Source organism: Electrophorus electricus, chromosome 14 (assembly GCF_041902795.1).
Source record: "Electrophorus electricus isolate QZ-2024a chromosome 14, ASM4190279v1, whole genome shotgun sequence".
NCBI classification, from domain to species: Eukaryota; Metazoa; Chordata; class Actinopteri; order Gymnotiformes; family Gymnotidae; genus Electrophorus; species Electrophorus electricus.
Window position 1 is genome coordinate 27,169,459 of NC_137510.1, and position 25,948 is coordinate 27,195,406.

The 25,948-nt window shown below is 41.2% G+C and overlaps 1 protein-coding gene across 5 annotated transcripts; it reads left to right on the plus strand.

Moving 5' to 3' along the window:
* The first annotated feature begins 3,021 nt into the window (after positions 1 to 3,021).
* zbtb7b (zinc finger and BTB domain containing 7B) lies at positions 3,022 to 24,342 on the plus strand. Of its 5 annotated transcripts, none has more exons than XM_035530462.2 (4): positions 3,022 to 3,363; positions 5,963 to 6,059; positions 19,126 to 20,120; positions 20,213 to 23,855. In XM_035530462.2, exons 3-4 carry the CDS (start codon positions 19,132 to 19,134, stop codon positions 20,730 to 20,732), a joined length of 1,509 nt encoding a protein of 502 aa, XP_035386355.1. In that variant the 5' UTR covers positions 3,022 to 3,363; positions 5,963 to 6,059; positions 19,126 to 19,131; the 3' UTR covers positions 20,733 to 23,855. The 5 variants fall into 5 exon arrangements, with proteins under 5 accessions (XP_035386355.1, XP_035386356.1, XP_035386354.1 ...); XM_035530461.2 differs by lacking the exons at positions 3,022 to 3,363; positions 5,963 to 6,059 and adding exons at positions 13,617 to 16,704; positions 23,865 to 24,342 and having other exon boundaries at positions 20,213 to 20,741; XM_081696628.1 differs by lacking the exons at positions 3,022 to 3,363; positions 5,963 to 6,059 and adding an exon at positions 13,618 to 16,704 and having other exon boundaries at positions 20,213 to 20,741; positions 21,753 to 23,854.
* Positions 24,343 to 25,948: the final 1,606 nt, after the last annotated feature.

The window sequence follows — 25,948 nt, forward strand, 5'->3', positions numbered from 1 at the left end:
CCAAATCATATATATGTTAATTATTTTAAAATTTATTTCATTGTGTTTGTTGAAAATAAATTTGTAATTTGTGTGAACATACATTTCAATGTTTTTGACCTATTACCAGTTGAGGGAACAAAAGGTGTATGCCAGAGGAGCAGGAAAAGAACACTGAGCTTCACACTCTGATTGGCCACAGAGCTTCACATTCTGGTTGGTCACAGAGCTTTACATTCTGATTGATCACAGATCTTTACATTCCGATTGGCCGCAGGGCTTTACATTCTGATTGGCCACTGAGCTTCACACTCTGATTGGTGACAAAGGTTTACACTCTGATTGAACATAGAGTTGTACATTCTGATTTTCCACAGAGCTTTACATTCTCACTGACCACCGAACTTCACACTCTGATTAGCCACAGAGCTTTACATTCTGATTGACCACAGAACATCACACTCTGATTGGAGACAGAGCTTTACACTCTGATTGGTCATAGAGCTGTACATTCTGATTGGCCACAGAGCTTCACATTCTGATTGATCACAGAGCTTTACACTCTGATTGGCCACAGGGCTTCACACTCTGTCCTGTTCTGATGCAGGTCTGTGTGGGACAGACTGCCCTTCCTAGTAGGTCTTGGGGAAACTACAGAACACTTATTTCTGCAATGAAGAAAGTTAGAGGTGTTTATTTGTTTATTAATAGCAGCTGAAGCTGGCCATGTTGACATGTGTAAATAAATAAATAAACATGTAAATAAATACATAAACATAAATGTATATGAATATACAAGCGTGTAAATCAATAAACATGTACATAAATAAATGTATGTGAATAAATTAATAAATGTATTTAAATAAATACATAAATGAACACATAAATTAGTAACCTTATATAAATAAATAAATACATGTATGTATGTGAATAAACAAATAAACATTTATAAATATATAAACAAATAAACAAACATATGTAAATAAAAGTGGACACAAGGTTGTCTGACAGATGAATGTGCATATTTCCACATTAACATATTATCATATTACCATATTATCTGACAGACATATTACCATCTGGTGATTAATTTACATGGTGTTTTTGCTTTGTGGGCAGAAGGTGATGTATTGAACCATGTTGACAAACTGGTATTTCTCTCTGGCATGGTTTAATCACAGTGAGCTGGCTTTAGACCAAGGTTAAGCATCTCCATGTGTATTTCACTTTAGACCAAAGTTAAGCTTCTATGGTAAAGGGTAATTGTGTCAGGTTCTTACCCTGCTGCATGTGGCAGAACTGCCATCTTACAGACTCTATCTCACCTGGTGCAGAAGTCTTTAGAATATACCACCTCGCATCGCCCATCATTTAACAGTGGACAACAAGAAATGCATAAACAAACAAACAAATACTGCATGAGGTTTTGCCAGTAGCAATGTGCAGCAGTGATGTACTCATAGATCCTTCCAATGAGGTAATAATACAACTCTAATATAAGAGCAAAATAAGAATGGTCGATTCTCTAGTCTATTAATGCATGTGTAACATAACTGAATTTGCATTACCAGTTCTAGCCACATGATGGTGTCAAATATCAAATTAATTCTAGATTTAAATATGAGCTCAAGATAGCACATCAATGAAATGAAATGAAATTTCAGTACTTACACTGATAGTAACACCTCATAGGAGGATGGGGGGAAAAAGTCTGAGAAAGGGAGAGAGAGATCTGAGTGAGAGACAAAGCATGAGAGAGTGATAAAGCATGAGAGATAAAGAGTGAGAAAAGTGACTGTGAGATAACGAGGGAGAAAAAAAAGGTGTGAGAGCAGGAAAGCGAGAGAAAGGGAAAGAGAGATGCTCTTCTCTTACACAGTAGCTCTAACAGTAGCAAACAGAAGCTGAGATTGGCAAGGGGTGGGTAGGTAGTGGAGGAGAGACAACACAGGATGCTTTAATCACACAAGCCCACACACACACAGGATGCTTTAATCACACACACACACACACACACACACACACACACACACACACACACACTCTCTCTCTCTCTCCCCTGCACTTGTCTGCTGAGTGACGTATAAGGCTGTGCACACACACAAACACATAATTTAGATTGTGACAGTGAGGTGATCCCCTCCAGTCTCTAAAAGCTAAACCACTTCAAACAGGAAATGTGCGTGTGTCTCCTTTCTCTGTCTCTTCCTCTTTCTTTCTCTCACTTTGCATTCTCTGTTCACTAGTTTTTTTTCTGCAGTGTCTCATCTTGTTTTTAAGCATGAATCATTTTACAGTATAGACATCCCTTTACCATCAAACCTATTCATGACACCTTTTTGAGTGAGCGTGTGTATATGTGCTGCTTTTGACATATTTATCATAAAGGCCCCGAGATAGACATTGTAGTCCACCAAACATACATTATGGGATTCAGATCAGGATAGTCATTGTAGTACAATACTCTTACCATATACCTCAATTTTTCAGTTAGACTTACAAGTCGGGGGTCTGAGAATGGCTGTTTGATAAAGACAGTCATTCAGAGTTCGGTCAGCTGTAATGAATTAAACATGGGGTGTGTGAGCAGTTAGTGCGCGATATCAGTTCATTCAGCAGGAGAAAACCGTCAGGTTTAGCAAAGCTCTATTTGCGTCTTTTACGCTCACGCTCAGCTGTGGGTTCAGTTTTTGCAGTGGTCGATTTACCGGCCCTTCAGTAACTTCGCCGCAATCAAAAATGAAACTTTTTCAGACACATTTTCACAGCTGCCGATTGTCGGCCAGTTCTGTATTCTGCTAACAGACGCCGCATGCGCGCTCATTTTGACAGCTACGCCAGCTGCACGGACACCTTTAGATGTCCTTCATATCGGCAACGCAATGGCCCTCCACGGGCATGCACATGCACACCCTCCCTTCCCGCAGCGACAGACACCTACACGAGCCTATCGCGCGCTGGCCGAACCCCCCTCCCCCCTCCCTACTGGCATCCCCACCCCAGCAACCCTCCGCAGCCCGCCCGAACCAATCCGCCGCCGCGCGCTGTAAGGAGGATAAGCCGCTTCCTGGTTGTCGTAAGGAGGAGCTGGGAGTCGGGAGCGGGCCAGCGACGCCGGAGGAGGGGGGGCAGAGAAACACGCAGACCGGCGGTCCGTCAGGGGTCGAGCGAACCAGGTCTGGTAAAGGCTGGCAGTCAAATCGAGTGGACACAGAGCGACTGGGAATACCTCAGGAGAGGAGCTGGAGACCGCGAGCCGGGTTGAGGAAAGGTGTTCCCCACGCGAGGGGGGGCGCGAGGGGTGGTACAGCCGCAGAGTGAATTCAGGAAGCGAGCACCGGTCAGGTGGGACGCGGAGAAACAACTCAGGTGACATAGACTCAGGTAAAGCGCTTATCTTCTACCGTTTCAATTGAAAAAGGCAAACGTCATTACTTTTCAGGTTTTCCAGAAGTGGCGCAAAGTGGCAGTTTTCTTAGCACTCATCCGCTTTCATCACCAGCTCCTTCTAACTGGGGTCACTGGAGGACTAAGCACGTCACGGGTATTCGGTAACTCCCGTGTGACGTGCTTGTAATAATTTCCTCCTTTAATTCCTTAAAAATAATTCGTGTCATATTGACAAAATAACAGTCGTTTTAAAGGGTTGTATTTCTATGCTTTACATGTACTGCAGAACATTTTTCCTACGTTGATCGGGTTTTCGACCCGGCGGGACAGGTGAGTCGGTTCGGTCGACCTCCGAACAGTCTGCAGCTAATTATAGCAACTGGCTGACATTCCAAACCTACATGATCTCACGCACAAGAGGACTTCACGTGGGATATCTATTAGCCTGCATTCCCGTTGTGTTGGTGGAGTGATTTCATTTGGATTGTTCGTGTAGACCAGTGAAGTTCATATAAATATAAATATAAATATAAATATAAATTTTATTGCCCCTCTCAATAAAAGTTTCCAACGGTCGTGAAGGATCATCGGCGTTCCAGCTCCTACAGTTGTGACTGAACTTTCCTGCTTGTGCGTTATTACACCACTCTGTTGTTGGTAGGGGCATCTTTCGATGGGCGATGTTACATCAGCGCCAGCCATTCCTTTGACAGTTTTTAAAAAGTTAATAGGCAGTTACGAGGCGGGTTGAGGGTGCTACTTCCTCCGTATAAGTTTGTTGCTGACTCTCCCTTACGAGAGGAGTGCACCGGCTAAACCCGCTCAACCGGCTCAAGAAAAGCTGACAGCCCGTGCCCCTGACTTACAGTCTGGATGTTCTCAGAAACGCAGTGAACTCAGTAGTGCTACATATGCCGACATGCAGAGTAATGCAATATAAAGGGCTGGAAATGTGGTCTAACTCCAGAGGTCACACGCTTTTGTGAAAGACAGCAGAGGTGGTTTTCTTTGATAATTAGCCTGCTGCCAGCCCCACCCCCCTCCGGTGTCTGTCTCTCCTCCTGCCGTCACTGTCATGGTAACTTAATTACCTGTGTAATTTAGACAGCTCGTGCGGTTCTCACGGTTCCTTCCCGTGCTCGCTTTGCAGCCGGTAAATCTGCAGTCATCTTACCGAAATGGGCCTTTTAAGAATGAAATCCTTCAGCCGTTACACCACAAACGGGCCCCGGTAATTATGCAGCGCGGACGTACTGAAAGCACGTGCGCTTAAAATATGCCCCGCGTGTCATCTGTTTATTATTTAGTTCTAAAACCGTTTTCTTGACACCAGACTCATATGTTTGTATGTATGTGTGAGTGGTTGATAAGTTTACCTTTGGTTAGGCATTCCTGAAGCAGCTGTTTTAGGTGGGAAACTTAAGCTTGCACATGAAGGTTAGGGTTAATATGAACACAGAAGAAGGAGGATTCAGAGTTTTGCTGTAGGCCTTTTGCTGTCTGAGATCTGTTTATGGGTTGCTGAATCTAATCACAAGGAAGAAGCGCAGCTTTATTATATTAAATCAGAAAATATAAAAATATAAAATTTGAGTGTGCATTAACTATCTGAAACCTCTATCTGTACAATGGTCTCTAAATGAAATGACTAGTCACATAGGCCTTGATGTGCTGGCCCTCAAGATGGGGAGTGTTTTTCATTGATCCTGAACAAAGTAAAACAAAAAAGTAAAATTTAATCTAATAAATCACAAGGTGCTTTTTTTTTTTTTTTTTTAGTTTTTATTGACCATATACCACTTCTATTAGGGCTAAATAAATTGTATAAAGAAAAAATGTTTTATTTTGTTTATGTATTTTATATGTGTTTTATTGGTTGGGTTGCTTGCATAATTAATTTTGATTAATAACAAAGTGTGGAAATGTTCCACAGGGTCCTTAAATGAAATGGTTTTCTCTCAGAGAGGCTTTTCCTCTGTAGCTGGGAGCTCGCGTTTGGGGTTGGGGGCAAAAACACTTTTCTGTTCCTTTTTAAAACCCTTTCCACTCTGCTACCCAACTCCCCATTCCTGATCCTGCCTGCATACGGAGAGCAAGCGTCTCCACCCTGCATACGGAGAGCATGCGTCTCCACCCTGCTCCAGGCTCCAGGCGCCTGTTCAGCTCAGAGAAAGCATTTTTAGGACTCTTTTAAAATAGGTTTTAGTTCTGCGATTGTTTGGGTTGCAGCAGGTGTTTGCTGTGTTTCACTGTGGAACGGAGGAGCACTGAATCCTAGATGTTCAGGTCAAGGCCTGGATAGTGTTGTTCCTGAGTGGCCTCATTTGCATTCTGCTGTTTGAATTTCACTCACTCCCCAAATTTGATGTTTAGAGCTTTGCCCATCAAACACATTCGACATCAAACGGAAGATTATTTTTGCCTTGATTAATCATATTCATCAGAGGAATCTAGGATGCTGCCACAACTGTGTGCACAGTCCAGACACATCAGTGCCACAGGACATGGACCACAGGGTCTTGCCTACCAGCCCTGTGCACTGCTGTTCTGCCGTGGTGTTTAGTGCTTACAGCTCAACCTCTCTTTCCCCCAGCAACCCTTTAAAAAACATCCTGAGAGAGAGAAAGAGCAGCCAGAGAGAAGAGAGGAGACGAGAACAGCGCGTGCAGCTGAGAGTTTATGGGCTTTAGGTAAGAGCACAATAGTGGGTTCTCTCTCTCACTGTAGACATTTGATTTGCCTTTTTAGAGGAGTATGTCTGAAAAGACCCTGAACCACAGAGAGACCGTCTCCCACACACACCCCAACACATTCCTGTAAATGTTTTAATTAGGGCACAAGGACCCATGTAAAATTCCCCCTGATCACACTTTAGGAGTTTCAGTTTCATGCTCTTGCAGAGGGGGAAGAGGCACCACAGGAGGATGGGTGGGTGGGTGGGGGAGGGGGGGGCAGTGGGAAAATGCAAGATTCGTCATATGCTGTCTGTCCCACTAGGGGAAGTGGATTGGCATTTCCTTTTTCTGATTTAAGTTTCAGTCATATTGACAACCGACCACCAGACACACACACGCACATACACACGCGCACATATTGTGTCACAGTATAAAATTATTTGCTCGTAAACGTCCACTACATATCCTGTGCTGTGGGTCTGGAGCTGGTATCTGATCAGCAATAAGATCACATGTTCCTCCATTGATGTGATGAGATGATGCTTGTATAGTTTAGACAGGCCTTAGTGTCTGCGCATCTCTGTTGGACTGGGCGCTTGTCCTTCAGAGACACTCCTTTTTTTTTTTTTTCTCCATACGAGAACAGTCCCGTACAGTAGGGCTTTTTCTTGGAAAAACATTTTCTTGGCAAAAAAGATTCCTGTCTTCTCTCACAGGTCATCGCTGTCCTTTTTATCGTCTCATTCTGTTCCATCTTGTCTGTCTGTGACTGTCAGTCCATTGTCTGTTTCTTCTGAGAGGTCTACAAGAGGTACAGAGACAGCGAGAGATAAAGAGACAAAGAACAGAGAAAGAGTGGAGAAACAGGAAATTGATGAGGATCAGTTGGTTTTGCAACATCTCACGAACACACAAGACAAAACTGTGAGGACCCTCCCTTATAGGGTAGTAGCTCAAATCTGCTAGCTAATGTAATGACACACACGCACTCACACAGATGCACATGCACCGGACCCCTACGCTGTAATGAAACATATCTCTTCTTCAGTTCCCACAAAGGCTTGAGGGCAGACATGAAATTGTTGACCAGATACAAATGCTATAGATGAAAGGCTAACACCTCTCACACACACACACACACACTTGTACACATTGCAACACACTATGCAAAGTGATTCAGTGGTCTTTAGAAGTGTGTATGCATGCATCTGTATGTGTCATCAAAAACATTATGTGCATTAGGTTTTTTAAACCCAAATTACACACACACCTTACACACCATTAGGAACTGTAAATGTTAAACTTTGACCCTTTACCACTCTCTGTGATTGGAAGTACCATGTATATTTACCCACAAATGCATCCTTATTAAACTTGGCTTGCTAGCTTGTTTTATCCTTGTGTGATGACTGTATTTGTGTGTGCAGCAGAATCTGGCAATGTAGAGCTCAGATCACACAAACCCCTAGGGTTAGGGGTTAGGGATCACATAAAGCCCAGCATGTACAGAGCCATATCTCAGAACCTGAACATCAGTACCTCACAACAGAAACAGCAGTATCTTAACACTTAGAGCTGTATCTCACAACACACAGAACAGTATCTCATATATACCCCAAAACACCAGGCAAATACTGATGGGCTCAACACCAGGCAAACACTGATAGACTCAGGACCATTGCTGTTTTTCCTATTTGAAAGACTTAGTTCAGTAGTGTAATCTACAAATAGAAGTGTAGTCTAGATATAGAATTTTTACTAGGATGAAATGATTGTCAGGTTAAGTCCTATACATACACCCCCCTCCACACACACACACACACACACACACACACACCTGTGCACGGTTTCCTGTCTCTCCCACTCACCCTGTATCTGTCTGTTCAGACTTCTTTACCCCCATTTCTCACCCCTTTTCTTTGCTTTCTTTCTCTCATTCTCTCTCGCTGTTCTTTCTGTCTTTGATACATAACTTCCCTTCATTTTACCCCACCAGCCATTCAGATTGTGTTTTTAAGATTTGATTTTCCTGTCTGTTCTCTCCCCTAAATATCTCTCGCTATGTTTTACCACCCAGTACGCAATCTCTCCCCCACCCACCCACCTTTGCCCTTTCTTGTGTGTTTTCGAAGAATTCATCTGTTTTTAGATTAAGACGCACCTGCTCTTTTTGGCTTACAGGATCGTTCCTCAAATCTCTGCTGTCGTTTTAGTGTGTTTTTCCTGATTTGTCGTTCCCCCTCTAAACTCTCTCTCCTTTTCACCTTGTCTTTCTCACTTGAATTTCTCTCATCCCCCTCATTCTTCTGCATCATTAGTCCTAGTGGTGCTGTTGTAGGGTTATAAGTCCAGTACTGCTGGGTTACAGGGTTACTGTCTCAGCTCTTATTATGACACATGCCTGGATTCTTTCAGGACCATCTATGTCTTACTGGACTGTTAGCAACACTGAAGAAATCTTTATACAGTAGATTCATCTCGGCTGAGACACTGAACATCCCATGAGAAACTCTGCCGCATACACATAAGCACATGCACATATTGGCACACACTACTGTTCACTTAACCCTGTGTGTAGGGAAATACATGGCAGAGTGTCCTAGCTGAACTCAGAATCATGGCGCTGTAGTTCTGGAAACAATCCACTGGACCAGAACTCAGCCGAGGATTGATACTGTTGTAAAAAATGACAAAAAAGACAACCTGCACTTCTGCTAAATAATGCGGCCAAAGTTCCTGCCAGTAAAACCCCTCAGAGCAACTTTGGCCTACTTTCACTCACTGTATAGAGTGAGAACTCCCCTCCCCTCTCCTCTCCTCCTTTCCTCCCCTCTCCTCTCCTCCTTTCCTCTCCTCTCTCCCCCCTCCTCTCCTCAATCATACATACATACAGTGTGCACAGATGCATCTCTGTCTGTATGTGTTAGTTCTAGCCAACTGTATCATTTCAGAATGTAAATAGTGGCAGGTCGGATATGCGATTCAGAGCCTGGACTGTGTGAACTCTGGCATTGCTGAGTTTCCAATAACTGAAATTGAAATGTTTCCTCTGGACATCATGAGGAAAATGGAGTGGTGAGAGATACCTGGCTCAGGTAATGGTGCTGGGATGTGTTGATGATCTAATATGCATCAGCTATTGACTGATTCTGCCTATCACTGTAATGGTCTTTTAAAGCACATTTTACCTGTACAGCACACATACTCTCACACACAGGAACATGCTCCTCACTGCAACACACACACACACACACACACAAACATATGGGAACATGCTCCTCACTGCAACACACACACACACTCACACACGGGAACATGCTCCTCACTGCAACACACACACACACACACACACACACACACACACACACACTCTCACACACGGGAACATGCTCCTCACTGCAACACACACACACACACACACACACTCTCACACACGGGAACATGCTCCTCACTGCAACACACACACACACACTCTCACACACGGGAACATGCTCCTCACTGCAACACACACACACACACACACACACACTCTCACACACGGGAACATGCTCCTCACTGCAACACACACACACACACGGGAACATGCTCCTCACTGCAACACACACACTCACACACACATGGCAAAAGCTTTTCATTGTAATACACATGCGAGCGTGTACACATGCATTCACAAGGCCTTGTGCTCTGCTCTGCGGTACAGAATGAGCACCAAAGCAGAAGTGTGAGGAGCACGAACAGCACACACTATGAACAGGGAAGCATGACTTGAAATTTCCATTCCTTGGCTTACCAGCGGACTTTTGGGAAACTGAAACTGTGTGTGTGTGTGGGTTACAATTGTTTGATTTTACCTCATTCACTGTTGCTATTTAGAAAAGACTTCTGTGGACATTAAAACAAATTTGACCATGATATCAGGCTTAGGGCATCGGGCCTTAGCTCAGATGAGGAGCTGGGAGACAAATTATAATCTTATTTGATTAGTCTTATTATTGGTTTGTAAAGGCTACTTGGGTATAAGTGTGTGTGTGTGTGTGTGTGTGTGTGTGTGTATGTGTGTGTGTCTGAAAGAGAGATATGCACCGGATGCTTGCTGCAGACAAGTAAATACTCTCTTGATTCCACACTAACATTTCATTTCATAGAGTATTTAGCATTTTCTCAGTTATTAGTTACAGTGGATATAATTGATATTGACTGCTTAAAATGACAGTCATGCATCATGTGAGCACAGCGATAATTGTTTGTTTGTTTGTTTTTGTTTGTTTTTTTAAATGAAATCTTTGAACTTTTTTGGCTGCCACATCTATAATTTTTTTAGCTTTAGTTTTTTTGTCTTTAATTTATGTCTTTGTGTGTCACGTCTTTGGCTGTCTCTTTACTTGGTGGTAAATGCTGTATATTTGTAAGTTGTAAATGTTATAAAGAAAATGACCTTGTTGCTGTGCTAGCTGTAACTGTGTTAGAGGTCATCTTTACCAGGATGATGAGGTCTGTAAAATCCTTGAAAAACTCCCAACTGCATTTCAAATACAGCTCTATAGGTTGTGTATAATTCCATGTTTGTTTCATGCTGTAGGCTACCAAGTGTGAATCCATGACACTGTAGAACAGCTACATGCCCCTCCTTCCCCAGGAAAGAACCGTGATCATGTCAGAATTCACTGGAGATTCGTTAACTCACAAAATGATATTTGATATTTATGGCAGAATTAGTTTTCTAAAAGATCTTTTTCCAAAGTCATTGTGTTCAGATTTTTCCTCCATTTCTGTGTTGCTGGTGATGTATGTTGGATGCTCAGGACAGTGGGAACAGCACCAAAGACACAGCAGATCTAGAACACAAACCCAAAAACAAGTGTGCAGCAAAGCAGTGCACAAGTCCTAACGGAGATGAAGAAAGAAAAATGCAAAATACAGTGAGAGAGGAAAAGAGTTTGTGTGCAAGAGACAAAAAAAACAACTACAGAATGAATTAAGGTGTGTGTGTGTGTGTGTGTGTGTGTTAATCACATGGTAGTGTAGTGTAGCTCCTTTCAGGTGTTTAGAGTGTTTTGTGTTTTTAAAATATCAACCCTCAGAGCTTAAATGTGGGTAGAAGTAGATGGTTTCTTTCGGTCATAGATCTCATAGTGTGAAGGACTAGGAAACCATATTGTCGGCAGGGAGAGGCGATGTGATCTGTTCAGAGAGGAGTGGGAGGACAGTATCCGTTGTGAGGCAAACAGAAACATTTTATTCTCAATTGTGCTTTTGCTCTTTGTGTCCCCTGAGTTTTTTAAAACTTAAACACACATCTTGGTTAATTTTGATTTATTTATTTTTGGGTTTTAATTTTTACATGTTATCCTCTTTTCACATTTTCAACTTCGAAATGTTACCCACAGTTCTGTTGAGGATTGACAGTGGAATTTTTGCCCTTTATACCCATTTCCAGTGTGTTGAGTTTCCTTGTTAGAGGATCGTGCTGGAATGAACATGTTCAAAATGGGTGACATTCGTAAGATCCAAACTTGCTTGTTTCTGAGAGTACGCCAGCTCCGGGACGTGCGGTTTCTGATCGAGGCTGAAACAGTACAACATGGCAGGCCATAAACGGGGGATAACGGACTAGAGATGAGTGACTAAGAGAAATTGAGAAAAGACAAAGACTCCAAATGTTTGAGACGGAGACAGAGAGGGTGTGAGTGTGTGGGTGCTTCTTGTTAGCGTTGAGCCATCTTTACTGTACTTGCTATTCAGAAGAAATTGCTTAGTTTTAGGGCAGAACTGCAATACCCTCATTGTAGGTGTTTTGTGTTTCACAAGATTCACATTTCATGTAGCATTAATGCAGTTGTGACTCCAGTGCTCAGGAGCCATAAAAAAATCTCACATACTAAAATATATATATATTGGGTCAAAGTGTCTAGTTCCTAGAAATGAAAGACCTTAACGCTAAAGCTTTGGAGATTCTCAACAAAGATACCAAATCTATTTCTTCTTGTTTCTCGAGAGTTGCTTGTACATTTTTCAGAAGATGAAAAATGATCAGTCCATGTAGTGAGGAATGAGGTATGATGTTTGAGCATGATTGCTGAGGTAAAGCCAACCACATCAGCAGTCACTTGCATGCAATATTACTACAGCTGGTATTTGTCAAAACATTCACCTCACTCCCTATCCATATGTTTCTGAGATATTGTTCAATATTAGTTACTGACATAAAAACATAATCTTAGGGTCCTCGTGGAGGATTTAGAAGTTTTATTATAGTTTAATATGATTTTGTGTAATTTTGGAATAGAATGTATTGTCTGTCAGGTTGTCACAGTAATTGGGGTTTAAAGTTTATATCTTCCCTTGACAAGGATTTGTCATCGTCTGTGACACTTGGACATCCCAGACTTTAAAGATTGCCAGAAAAACTTGCTTTATATTGATAAACAAATATCCTGCCAGTGGAGAGTTGGGGGTTACCAGCTGCTTTGTTTTTTGTTTGGTTTTTTTTATTTAAAAAGATATATTTCTTTTGCATATACAAGAGATATTTTCCAGTGTTTTGATTCCATTTTGTAACACTCATATTCATTTTCATTAGTGTCTTTCATGGTATTAAGAGAAGGTTTTGACAAATAATCACATTGTTTTTTCTTTCAACTGTGATTCATTGCATTGAGTGAAAATATGTGCACCACAGTGGAGTGGATGGAAACTGAGTGTTTGTTTAAAGAAACTGTCTGCAGAAGTTATAACTGCTAAGATGGTCTGGTTAATGAGTGCATACTTTTAATTGTTTATCTTGTCACATATATCAAATATTTACATGTATGATACTGTGCGTTCTTGTTTTCTTATTAAAGATGAGCCAAGTTTATTTTTTATGTTAAGTTGTTGCAAGCAGACACAGAAAATATTTTCACATTTTTTTGAAAAGCTAGGTGTCATCAAACCTGAGGGGGTAGTGTATGTATGTATATATATATAGATAGATATATAGATATATATCTATATGGTAAATTCAGGAAATGTATAAATATATGGTAAATTCAGGAAATGTATAAATTGAGGACTCTATAAATTTCCCATCAAGATAAAGATCATATACCTTTCCCTGGAAATGTATACACTGACCACTGTAGTGGGGGATGTCAAAAATCTTACTGTCAAAACTAACCAAACAGAAAAATGAAAAAAAAAAAAACCCACAAAAAATTGTGTAGAGGTCATGGGATCATGACAGTACTGTTTACAGATATTCATCTCTCTCTATTTATTTATATATATATATATATATATATATATATATATATATATATATATATATATATATATATATATATATATATATATATATTTTGTGTGTGTGTGTGTATGTATATATGTGTGTATTATATAGTGTGTGTGTATATGCATGTATGTATGTATGTATGTATGTATGTATATATATGTATATATAAACACATTTTCTAGTTCTTTGTTTTGTGTGTATGTGTAATGACCCTCAATTTCCATGAAGTTACCTTAACCTTAATTTCATCTTATTTATTAATTGTTACTGTAATATTATTTAATCAATCTTATGTATTGATTTTTGCCAAAATATTATTCCTATAACTTTTTGCATTAATTGATGCAGTAATATTATTTTTGAGTAATATTATTTTTGAGTAATATTATTTTTTTCATTGTGTATTATTTTCTGTAATTATTTGAAATAATATGAAAAGGGTTCACTATGGCTTAGACATTTTGTCAACAACCTAAGCTGAGACTAGCTCACTCATAACACATCTGTCTCTTAGACCTGACAGTTCTGGGTAGAGCCAAATAGAGTAGTGATGTTGTCAGGGTCTGTGCACTTAGATGTTTGGCTTGTTTTGAGATTGGAGAGGATTAAAGCAGTGTGATATCATTCCCTGTCATATGTTATGTGGTCTCTCTCTCTCACACACACACACACACACATTATATATATCTATATATATAATGTGTGTGTGTGTGTGTGTGTGTGTGTGTGTATGTATGTATGACCATGTTCTTTCTATTTATTTATTATCTGATGTGCCACCTATATGGAGAACGCATCGGTCGCAAATTGCCTTTAATTTGCATTTGTTCATTTACAACGTAAATATGAACAGTATTTACAGCTGCATTTAGCATTGAAATGTAAACAGTACTTCTATAGCATTTTTTGTATAGATGAACATCCAGCTCACACCTGCTCTTTAGTCAAAACCAGGTCACTCAAAACAGAGGCTATGACAGAGGGTAACATAACACATTCAGGGTTATGATAATAATGACAGTATGTATATGGACTAAAACATTTAAAGTCAGTATTCAGCATATAGTTCACTGATATTGAACCCTAATCCTGATTATTCTGGGTTTTCAGGACTCTTAAAGTTCCTCATCCAACTCTTCATCAGTCAGTTTGACAACAGAGCTGTTTGAGGCACCACTCTCAGTCCAGTACTAATGCTGATGTGCCTCATATTACTTATACCAGTGCAATACGCAATACTATATCAGTGTTATTGCTGTGTTTGAATATGCCAGTATAACCTGTTACTCCTGTGTTCAGAATGACCCATCACTCCAATAATATCTACTCAGCAGAGGTCCTGTGATCAGAAACTGACCAGTGATGAATGGGGTAGATAGTATCTAACAGAAACACGTACTAAAGATGACTGTAATTCATACACTGACCACTGAATGTAGGTGCAACGTAGATGATTCTAATGAAGTGGGTAATAAAGTGTGTGTGGTGTAATCACTAAACAGTGTGGATGAGTTTTTCACTCAGACCCGATGTGTATGACGTTAGCATGATTCCAAGCAAACTTTTTAACTTTTTTTTAACTTTTTTTTTTTTTTACTATTTCATAACCCAAAAGGGAATTTGTATCACTTTGCAGCTCAATGTCAAAAAATCAAGAATAAATGTCAGAAATATTACATCAGGTTTACATTATATTTTGTAGTATATTTTGCATATAGTTTGGAGTGTATTAGTTTCTGTTTGTTTCTGCTGTGACCCGTCTTTTAGTTTCTTTTTCTTCCATTGTCTACGCTACAATCACGTCCTCCCAGCACATATATTAAAAATGTCTCTCTTTTCTGTGTTCCACTTATACCCTTTTGAGTTTGGTTCCAGAACTAACACTGAATATCTTTAGGAATTCCTAATTAGGAAAGTAGCAAAAAGTAATATATTTACACACCAACCACATATCCCCATTTATGTATTTGAATTCTGAATAATTTAAGCAAATTAATAGGATAAGGATAAATGTAAAAATTTTAACTGGGCCTAACACTGGCGATTATAAGATATAAATTAACTTTAACACTAAACCCTAATAGTACATAGTTAATACTAACACCCCCCTACCCACCCACCCATCCCTACAGCCGATTAATCCTGTCTTGGTCCTATCTTTAGTTTGAAACAATTTTTAGTTGCTATTCTTTTTTGTTTGTTTACTTTTCACTTTTTTTTTTCTTATTTATTTGTTTACATTAATTCCACAGGAAACCTGAACAAAGCATTTTTATTTTAACCTGCAATTAATGTGTGTACAGTTAATACTTGTGTTGGTAAATGTCATAACCTAAAAATACATTTTTAAACCAATGTACATACAGAGCGTCATTGTGAATGAATGGTGCTCAGTGTTGTGACAGGTGCATGCATATTGATGCTTTGAGTAAAGGAGAACATCAGTCTTCCTCTAGTTGTGAATCCAATCTGCAGCCCCCAACCGAAGCCATAACCCTAGACCCCTGAGCACTAGCCCTTGATCCCTGAACCCTAACCCATTGCTGAACCTCTGAGCCAAATGCCTAAAATGTAATCCTTAAAATCCTCATCCCTAAAATCTAATCCATAAACCCTAATCCCTAACCTCTGCAGCTCACAGCGGCTGTGCTCACTGCGTTGCACAGGATTCACCCTGACATTGCTGGCAAGTTGCCATGTTCAATTTAAAGGGTCAAAGGTAAAGCGTTAGTGCTGACGTCATGCACCTCTAGCACCAACACAACGTCCATTTGTCTTGGTTGTGGCGGAAAATGAAAAATTAGATTTAGTTTGGTTTGCCGAATGTACTTTGTAGTTGATCCACTCCGGCACCTTGGTGCACATCTTTCCTTTGCCGTGTAACGGTATTTCCTGCTATAGGGTGGTGTGTGTGTGTGTGTGTGTGTGTGTGTGTGTGTGTGTGTGTGTGTGTGTGTCAGTCAGTGTCAGTGTCAGTCAACGCAGAGGTCGAGGGATTTTGTTTTTCGGAAACTTGTGATCGTTTCGAAACGAGCTGATGTATTTGGAGCGAGGGACTGTAGGCGAGGGGGGAGGGGTATCTCTCCATCTCCGCTAGTCTTCGTCAAACACCTTTTTTCAGAAGACAGGAAGAAGAAACAACGAAAGAAAGAAAGCAAGTCAGTGATCCCTGTTAGAGGGTGAATAACCCCAAATGTTCAAAGCGATGCAGCAGTAGGAGAGTGAAGGCAGGTGAACCCAGAGTGGAGTGAGAGAAAAGCGTGAGAAAACCTCCACTGGTGGGGAAGAGAGAGAGGAAGCTGAAGAGTAGCAGAGAAGACAAATGCCATGACGCACCCTCCATCAGGTCTTCAGCTCACAGCACCACGGTTCTCCATGACTGGCAGAATGGTATGCTCCGCCCGCCCAGCTCTCCCCTCTGTGGGCTGCTTTGGTTTGACTCGGACTTTGTGGCATGTTTGGTCAGTGTTCAGTATGAAACGCCTCCGTGGTGATGGGCATGTGTGATAGAGCATGAGAGGCTTAGCCTAACGTGTATGAATGTGAATAGGACAGAGAAAGAGGCTGGGAGTGAGCGCTCACGCTAAGGTGTGTTTTCAGCATGTGTTTGGACCATGTGTGTGATACAGTCTCATGTGACACTGAGAAATAGAGAATGAACTCTTCTGTTCTGAACCGCACTCTTTTGTGTAATATTACCAGAACCACCAGAAGTGCCACACCTGTTCCAAAGAAACCTCACTCCTAGAAGGAGATATAGAAGCAGGGAGTGTGAGAGGGTGTGTGTGTGTGTTCGTGAAAGAGAGGGAGCGAGTGCGCGTTTTGGAGCAGGTTATTCAGGTGTGTTGATGTTGGGTTGTTGAGTAGGTCCCTGTTGCTCTGTGGGGCAGTATTATGGGCTGGAGAGGGGCTGCCGGTTGCTAAAGGGAAGTAGTGCAGTGGATGGTTGTTGGTGGAAAGTTCCAGGCTCAGGTGTGTGCACTTCTGCAGAACTGAAAGGGGAGGGGGGCGGGTTGGATGAGGAAACACACATTATATCAAAACAAGTGGTGATATAACAGCTCATGCATACATGCTACATACATCTCTATACGCTGCATTTGTTTTGTGCCATAACTGCTGGATGTAACTAGCCTGAGTCTGTGTATGGTTCTTGCCCTAAACAGCAATTATTCTGACTGAATTTGTGTTGACTAATGTATTGTAACAAGTCTAAACCAATGATGATCTTAACCTTGTCAATTTAGAAAATGTAGTGTGTTGAGCTGTTGTGGTAACACATGCCCTGTTTAGTCTGGGTTAGAAGAGAGCTCTGATCTAAAACCTCTTAGAACATGCGCAGTATGATTCTGGAGTGGAAACATATAAATGTTCTTCTCTACTGCATAACTTGCCTTGTGTCTGTGTTGCATTACCCCCTCCCCCCCCCCCCCCCCCCCCCCGACATATAAGCATGCATAGTTTCTTTATATGTAATTATGTAATATGTAATATGTAATCTCATCTCAATGCCCAGTGTTTTTCTATATTTCTGTATTTTTATATATTTATAATGGTTTTATACATTTTTACAATGTTTTTATATATTTATGGAGAGTCAGATCCAAATTTTTGCAATTTAGTAAATCAGCTAGTTGGGAAATGAGCATTAGGGTCAGGGTTAGGAGAGGGTTAGCGTTAGGGTTAGATGGTTAAGAGGGTCAGTGGAAACCTGAAGACTTCATGGGTCTGGACTTACACCTGAGGTCCCCGTGCTGGTCCGATCTGTCTTCCTAGATACAGTTCCATTGGCTGATGATTCATTATTTACATGAACATCACATGGCTGTCATATTTATGTGCCAGATTGAAATAAATGTCAAAAGTATTTTCTAATCATTATATAGAGGTTTTAGCACAGTGTTGCTACATAACTAGTATTTATATATTGGAAAGCAAACACAACCAAGTTCAGTGATTATTCTTTTATTGTTGGGTTGGCAACTAAAGGGCTGCTGCAGAATGGATTAAGATGGGTAGTGCAATAGTGGATTAAGATGGGTAACCTGCACTTGCAGACAAATTTTAGTAACCACTTGAGCAAGGCATTCTGAAATTAGATGGAAAGACAGGGTGAAGGCAAACATTTTAATAAAGTAAGTGTGAACAGTGTCATAATAAAAGTGCTAAGAGTGGTTTTACTAGACCAGGAATGAATGAGTGATCGTGGGGGAGAAGGGGTGTGTTTGTCCATTTTGTCATAGTAGTAGCGGTTAGATAGAATGCACCTAACTGACAGCGTTTCACATAAAGGATGTGACAGCCCGAGGGTTACTCACGTTCAAATTTACAGCATTTGGCAGCTACTCTTACCCAGAATGATTTAATATATTTATCAGTATAACTTGCTCTACCTGCTCTACCAGGTGAACTACCGGAGCACTACTTCAGAAGCTAGTATTCACAAAGGAACTATCCAGGTCTTTCTCTGCCTGATGGTACCTGAGTAAACACACCAGGGGTAGTGGGGAATTACATAAGAATTTGGTGAGTGGGAGGGGCTTGCTGGGAAGACGTTTCTCTGAAACTAGTTATCGCTACACCATTTTACTTAATTTTAAAGATTTTAAAATTGTTTAATGAGTTTTTGAAAAGAGTAAAAGTGAAACTCAGACTCATACCTTTTTGTCTGAGTTTACGCTTTAGCTAATGTTAATGCTAACTCAGACCTAGCGTTAAAGGATAGTGTTAATGCTAACTCGGACCTAGCGTTAAAGGCTAACGTTAAAGCTAACTCAGACCTAGCTTTAAGTGCGTTCCCTCTGCATGCAGGTGGCAATGTCTCCAGGAGAGGACGGTCTAATTGGTATCCCCTTCCCGGAGCACAGCAGTGAGCTCCTGTCTCGTCTCAATGCCCAGCGTCGCTCGGGCCTTCTATGTGACCTCACGCTTACCTCCCGGGGAGCCCGTTACCCCACCCATCGCTCCGTCATGGCAGCCGTTAGCCTGTACTTCCGGCGGCTTTTTGGGGCAGAGGAAGGCGTGGAGGGTGGAGAGGGCGGAGAGGGTGTGGGTGGGAGCTGCAGCGTGTGCCAGCTGGACTGTGTGTCCCCAGACGCACTAGACGCTCTGCTGGAGTTCGCCTACACGGCCACACTGACCATCCGCAGCTCTGGCATGCGGGAGGTGCTGGAGGGCGCCCAGCTGCTTGGCATCCAGTGTGTAGCTGATGCCTGCCGCCACATTCTGGGCGAGGCAGCTGAGGAAACGCCAAGCCCGGCTGAGGATGCCCGGCGGGCCACGTCACGCAGGAAACAGGACCGTCGCAATGTAGCAAAGACAGCCTCGCCCATGCGGCCGGCCTGGGGGGACACGCGGTCTGACATCAAACAGCACACACCTGAGTACGACCTGCCACCTACACCTGACCCTAACCCTACACCTGAGCGTGAGGAACAGCCCCTACCAGCTGCAGGGCAGAATGGAGCTGTGAGAAGCAGCCACCAGGGGGCAGTGCTGAACGGCAGTGCACACTGGCCTCTGGTGATGAGAACACCAGTACCACAACCACCTGAAGACCTTCCTTCAGAGGATGAGGAGTCCAGAGGGCAGGGGCCAGTTGCATCTCACCACACCCCTCCACAGGCTGAAATGGCAGTAGGTAGAGCTGTAGAGGGTGGTGTTAGAAAGAGGAAGTCTCAGACACCTCAGCAGTGTCCTGTCTGTCAGAAAATTATCCATGGTGCAGGAAAGCTTCCCCGCCACATGAGGACACATACAGGAGAGAAGCCCTTCCAGTGCACTGCGTGCGGTGTGCGCTTCACACGGTACGTACAAGACTTCAGCTTTTTGACGTGATGGTGTGGTTTTTGTTTCCTATACAAGCTGTTCCATGACTGTCTTTTCACTCCCTGTGCAGGAATGACAAATTAAAGATCCACATGCGTAAACACACGGGCGAGCGCCCATACCCCTGCACCAGCTGCCCCGCCCGCTTCCTGCATTCCTACGACTTGAAGAACCACCTGTCCCTGCACAGTGGCGACCGTCCCTATGAGTGTCCCCTCTGCCACAAGGCCTTCGCACGTGAGGATCACCTGCAGCGCCACCGTAAGGGCCACAGCTGCCTGGAGCCACGCAGACCACGGCGGGGGCCTGAGGCACATGTCTCCCCTCCGGCTGATCCTCCGCTCTGCCTGCACCAGCCTTCAGCACCTTCATCATCCTCAGCTTCCCAGTTCCCGTTTCAGCAGGGCCCAGTGGGCTCTGGAGGGGCCACACACGGAGCCTCCCTGCTGGGCCCAGGGGGCATGAACTACCCCAGCCTCCTTTGGAGAGCTGCACAGAGCCGCAGGGGTGCTGGCCACACTCTGTTCACACAGCCACAGTGGGAAGAGGAAGAGGAAGATGAGGAAAACGGAGAAGAGGAGGAATCATAGTTCTTGTTGGTGGGTATATGCGCGTGCATGTGTGCCCACGCAGTGTGTGTGTGTGTGTGTGTGTGTGTGTGTGTGTGTGTGTGTGTGCAGATCAAACACAAAGGCATCGTGGAGGTTGTATCTGGGAATGTAGCACCTTTTGTGCTTTCCCTAATTTTCATCATGACCACTGTCTTCCTCATGGCACAGAGGAGACTAGGAGCGCTTACAGCACAGACTGAAGAGAAACTTAACAAAAAAAAGGAAAAACGGGTTTCCTGACTGTCCTCCTTTCTAATGTCATTAGAATTTTTTCTGTCATGTTCTTTTATGTTTTGATTTTATTATATTTTAAGTTGCCAGTTTGTGTTAAAACGTAATCTTATTGCTTAATGGGAAAAAATATATGTAAAATAGATTTATTTTGGTAATATATTCTGCAAAGCAGGGGTGAAGGTTGTTGCTGATGCTATGCAAAATTAAAATGTGAGATGAGGTAGAGTATGAAAGCATGGAGATGAGATGGAGACTTTATGGTAGAATGCTGTCATCTAGTGGTGGAAAAAAAAATCAACTTTTTCTCAGCATGATATCTTCAGTTCTAAACTTTTCCAAGAACATATATTTGTACTCAGTGCTCTGAAAGAAATCTGTCTTTTTGAAGCTGCTTATTATTTAAGTCAAAACAAACTTAAAAGCATAAAATAGCAAGTACTTAAATATATAAATTTGTATACCAAAGATTTATTGTGCAGATGAGACAGATAAGTCTTTTAAAGGGAGTTTTTTCCACTGTGTTCTCCAAATGAATAAATCATCAAACCAAATCATTCATCACATCTTTCACAGAAGGACCTGCCCTTCAAAATAAATACTGCAAGCCCTAATTGCTTACTTGAAAACATTTTACAGAAAACTAATGCAAGACAGGAAAAGGGGGTTTGGTTTTTGTTGCTTTTGTTTACTTCTTACATTTTTGTGTGGGAGTTGTGGTTTATGTCTAAGTACTTCTAATGCTTGTGGTCTTCTACTGTGCTCCAGAGTCGGAGCTGATATCAGGAGAATAAGGGGAAGATGGAACAGGATGGGACGAAGCACTCTGTGTATTTATTTATTTATTTGATTAATATTTATTGGGACTTTCCCAGTGAAACTGTTGGGTTATTTCCCCCCTTCACCCATAGTCATCCTCTAGCCTGGAGCCTGTTATTCAATGTGGTGACCAGCTGCAGCTGTTTTGATTTAGGTACGAGCAGCCCAGGACGAACCCTCACAACCCCCTCCTCTTCTAGGCACTGGCCTCAGGTAGCGTGTCTAGGGGAGAAAGCAGCCTCTCTTCACAGCTTTGTCGCTGTATGCTGAATGCATACACTCCAGTTTGCCTTCTTTTTTGGTACATTCACAATGCACAATATACTTGGACCTTTTCTTTGGCAGGATGCTTTTGTACTCTAGACTTCATATTCTATATTCAAGAGGCTTTGATATTATAGACATTGTACTCTAGATTTTAGAGATTTTGTTATAGATTCTAGAAGCATTGGTACTTTAGACGTCATAATGTAGGGTTAGGGTTACTCTACACTCTGAGGCTTTGGTGCTCTAGACATTGCACTCTAGATTTTAGAGGCTTTGGTGCTCTAGATATCACATGACGTCTGAAAAAAAAGACCAGTAAAGGTTTAGCATGAGATACTTAGATGGTGAATGAATTATCATATGCTATTTGGTTTATTCTGACTACACTTCCTCTATATGCTGTGTTGTGCTCCCTTAAATACTCAATTGGACAGCACCTCCTAGTTGCAGTACAGAAGAAATGAGGAATAGTGGAGATGTGAGGAATAGTGGAGATGTGAGGAATGGTGGAGATGTGAGGAATAGTGGAGAAATGTTTCTCCCTTGCTTGTGCTCTTCCTCACATTCTCAGGGATGAGGGACTAAGGTCTTGTCTTTCATGGAGGAAATTGTTATATAAAAACTATGGTGCAGTATCCATGACAATAAGTTAGTTTCTTATTCTGGCAGTAATGTAGTTTACGCTGTTTCAGATTCAGATATTTTAGAAGTTTAGGTTTGTCATTTAGTTGCTTTAGTCACACCTAAATTAAAAAAATCACTTTTTTTTTCTAAACAAAACCTAGAAAGTTTGTTTTACTAGTTCAAATCTATTAAATAAAACTAAAACCTGCTTTGACTTAGAAATACAATTAAAGTGAATTCAAACAAGCCAACCCACAGTGCTGCAGAGTCAGAGTTAGGGTTAGACCACAGTAGACCATTGCAGATCAGGTTTATTTGTTCAAAAGTTAGAACTTACTAATGAATATTTTTCTTTCATTACACATTCCATTATTTATTAATGTCTAGTCAACTCTTCTCATTTAATTGTGAATTCCCCTGAAAACAAAGGGTTTAATCTATACGGCACAGACGGCACACATGCATCATAGATGTACAGTTCAGGTTTTTAACCAGATTTAAATCAGTTAAATCATTGCTTAATAAAAAAGGGTCAAGCTGCCTTGTTTTGTTTTTGTTGTTGTTGTTGTTGTTGTTGTTATACAACTCTTCTCAGGAAATAATGAGCAATGCACTAAAAATGATTATGCAATTGATTATGTAAATATATTGTGAGATCATTATGTATCTGTGTCCAAAATATTAACACCCCTTACAAATGTACCTCTTATATTCTCTGAGTTCACTTTTCTTTTTTTGATGAATATTACTTTACAAATATGCTTTGGTACGCTTTTGGTTTGAGTGAAGGTGAAATTGATCTAATATTTAAAGTACAAATTAAACAACAGGTTTATAATGAAGCAGTGAACATTAAAGATTATGGTTTGTGCATTTTATCCACGAGATGGGGAAAGGGGTGTTAATATTATATACACGTGTGTGTGTGCCTGTGTGTATGTGTGTGCAAGACTGCCAGCAATGAAAGGAACAGCGTAAGTGTTTGCTTTGGCTGGGGTGAAGGGGAAAGCATGTAAGAGCCCAAATCAGGGATGTTTCCTGTGTTAACAGGAATCTTTTTCACTCATTAGTAAATGATCATTTTTGCCTGGTGTTCATTTCTTCTGTTGTAAAGATAAAAGTAAATAAAAAAGACTCTTAGTGAAAATCTTGCATGCATTTTCTTTACAGCGAGTCCTTGAGACCTGAACCCTTCCACAGAGCTGAAGGAAACGCGCCGTGTTGCTCTACTGCAGGAACCTTTCCAAATGCAATCAGAGCTAATCGAATGCAACAGCTTTGAGAACTGTGTTGACCTAGTTAAAACTTTACATCTACATGAATTTTAAAGGGTTTAAATGGTTTTTTTGGAAGTGTACTGAATCAAAGTCATACGACTTATTGTGTTGGTGTTTCTATACACTCATGTTGATGTTTTTGTGCATGATTTCTTAAAGAGCCTTAATGTTAATACTGTAAGAAGATACCAGATATTAGGCTGATCTATCCTTAGTCTAATTATAGTCTAATCATAATCCGTTTTTCATAACTGACTTGGCTAAAAAGATGTAAAACCTTTTCAGTGCCTTTAATAACCCTAACCCCTCTTTCTTAGAATGTTTTCTTGTTACCCGTTAATCGAAGAACTATTACAAAATTTTATTGCATATGTTTTCTGTTGGCATTCCAAATAAAAATATTAAAAATAACATTTTTAACCAATGCCAGAGTAAAACAAATAACTGGTGCAACAATTGGTCACTTGTATAACAAACAAACAGTGGTAGGCAGTGGTAGCTCAGTGGTTAAGGTACTTGACTAGTAATCAGAAGGTTGTCACAGTTGGACCCTGAGCAAGGCCCTTAACCATCAATCACTCAAGTTGTATTCAGTCATCTAAAAGTGTCATCTAAATGCCATAAATGTAAATTATTGAATGTTGCAAAGATACTGGCAGGAAACCCACAGCACTGTTACCATTTCACAGAAATCACATCCAACACACAACTCGCAGAGTGGTGCACTACTCATCCAACACCCAGCTCAGAGAGTAGTGCACTTCTTATCCAACACTCAGCCCAGAGTATTCCACTCCACATTCACCAGATCTCAATCCAGTAGAGCACCTTTGGATGTAGTGGAACAGGAGATTCACAACACGGATATGCAGCCAATAAATCTGCAGCAACTGCAAGATACTCAATTAAGGCAGTTCTGAAGGCAAAAGGGGGTCCAACTCAGGACTAACAAGGTGTATCTAATAAAGTGGCTAGTGAGTGTGGTTATATGTTTATATATTTGAAGTATATTCTATGTGAGTAACTCTAGTATACTGTAGTAAAAGATGTAGAGATTGTAGTGAAGTACACAAGGTTTCCAGAGAAACAGGACCTTTTGGACAGAGTTGATCTGGGATCAAACTCGTGATCTGCTGTTTTAACAACCCTAGTTTATGAGCAGTCCATACACAACCCCCTCACATAGTCCGTAACCTCTCCATGGCCAGAGACCCAGTCTGCCCCCAGTTTGACTGGCCCCTTGTATATTTTTTGAAAAAGAAACGCTTTTCCATAAAACTACTAATTTATTAACCATATATACATTGTACAAGTTGAGATTGGTATGTTGTAGTTGCAGGAAGTCCTATGAGAAATCCATTACAATAGTCGTCAAGAAAAAAACCAAAGCATGACTCAGGTTCTTAGCATCTTGCAAACACATTCTCACTTGTGCTATATTCCTTAAATTATATAATGTAGTTTTAGTAATATTAATATGCGGTTTAGAGGTAAAATCAAAGTCTAGACATGACACTTTCTACATTACATTTTAATGCATTTTGAGCTGCAGAAGGTCACCTTCTGACCCTGATTCCAACTTAAATATAAGACCCCGATATTACTTGATTCATTGGAGTTGCGAACATTGTGTACTGTTGTTTTAAAAGTTGTCTGAGGCTCCAGAATCTTGCTAAACTAACATTATCATGCCGCTCTGGAGTGAGCAGTGTCAAAATACTGATACGTGTTTTTATCTCAGTGACAGAAAATGAAGCCTAACCCCGTCTTCTGATGTTTGGTTCTTACCACTCAGTCATTAAGGTCGGCTATTAGATTAGTATTGCAGCATATCGTGATGAGGTTAAATTAATTATCTCACCTCACTATGTAGTTAAGTGTTAATTAAATGTATCTATTTTAAAAGCCTTGAAATCTGTGATATTTGATAAATAAGCTTCAGCCAGTTAGCAACACAGACAAATCACTCTGATTTGG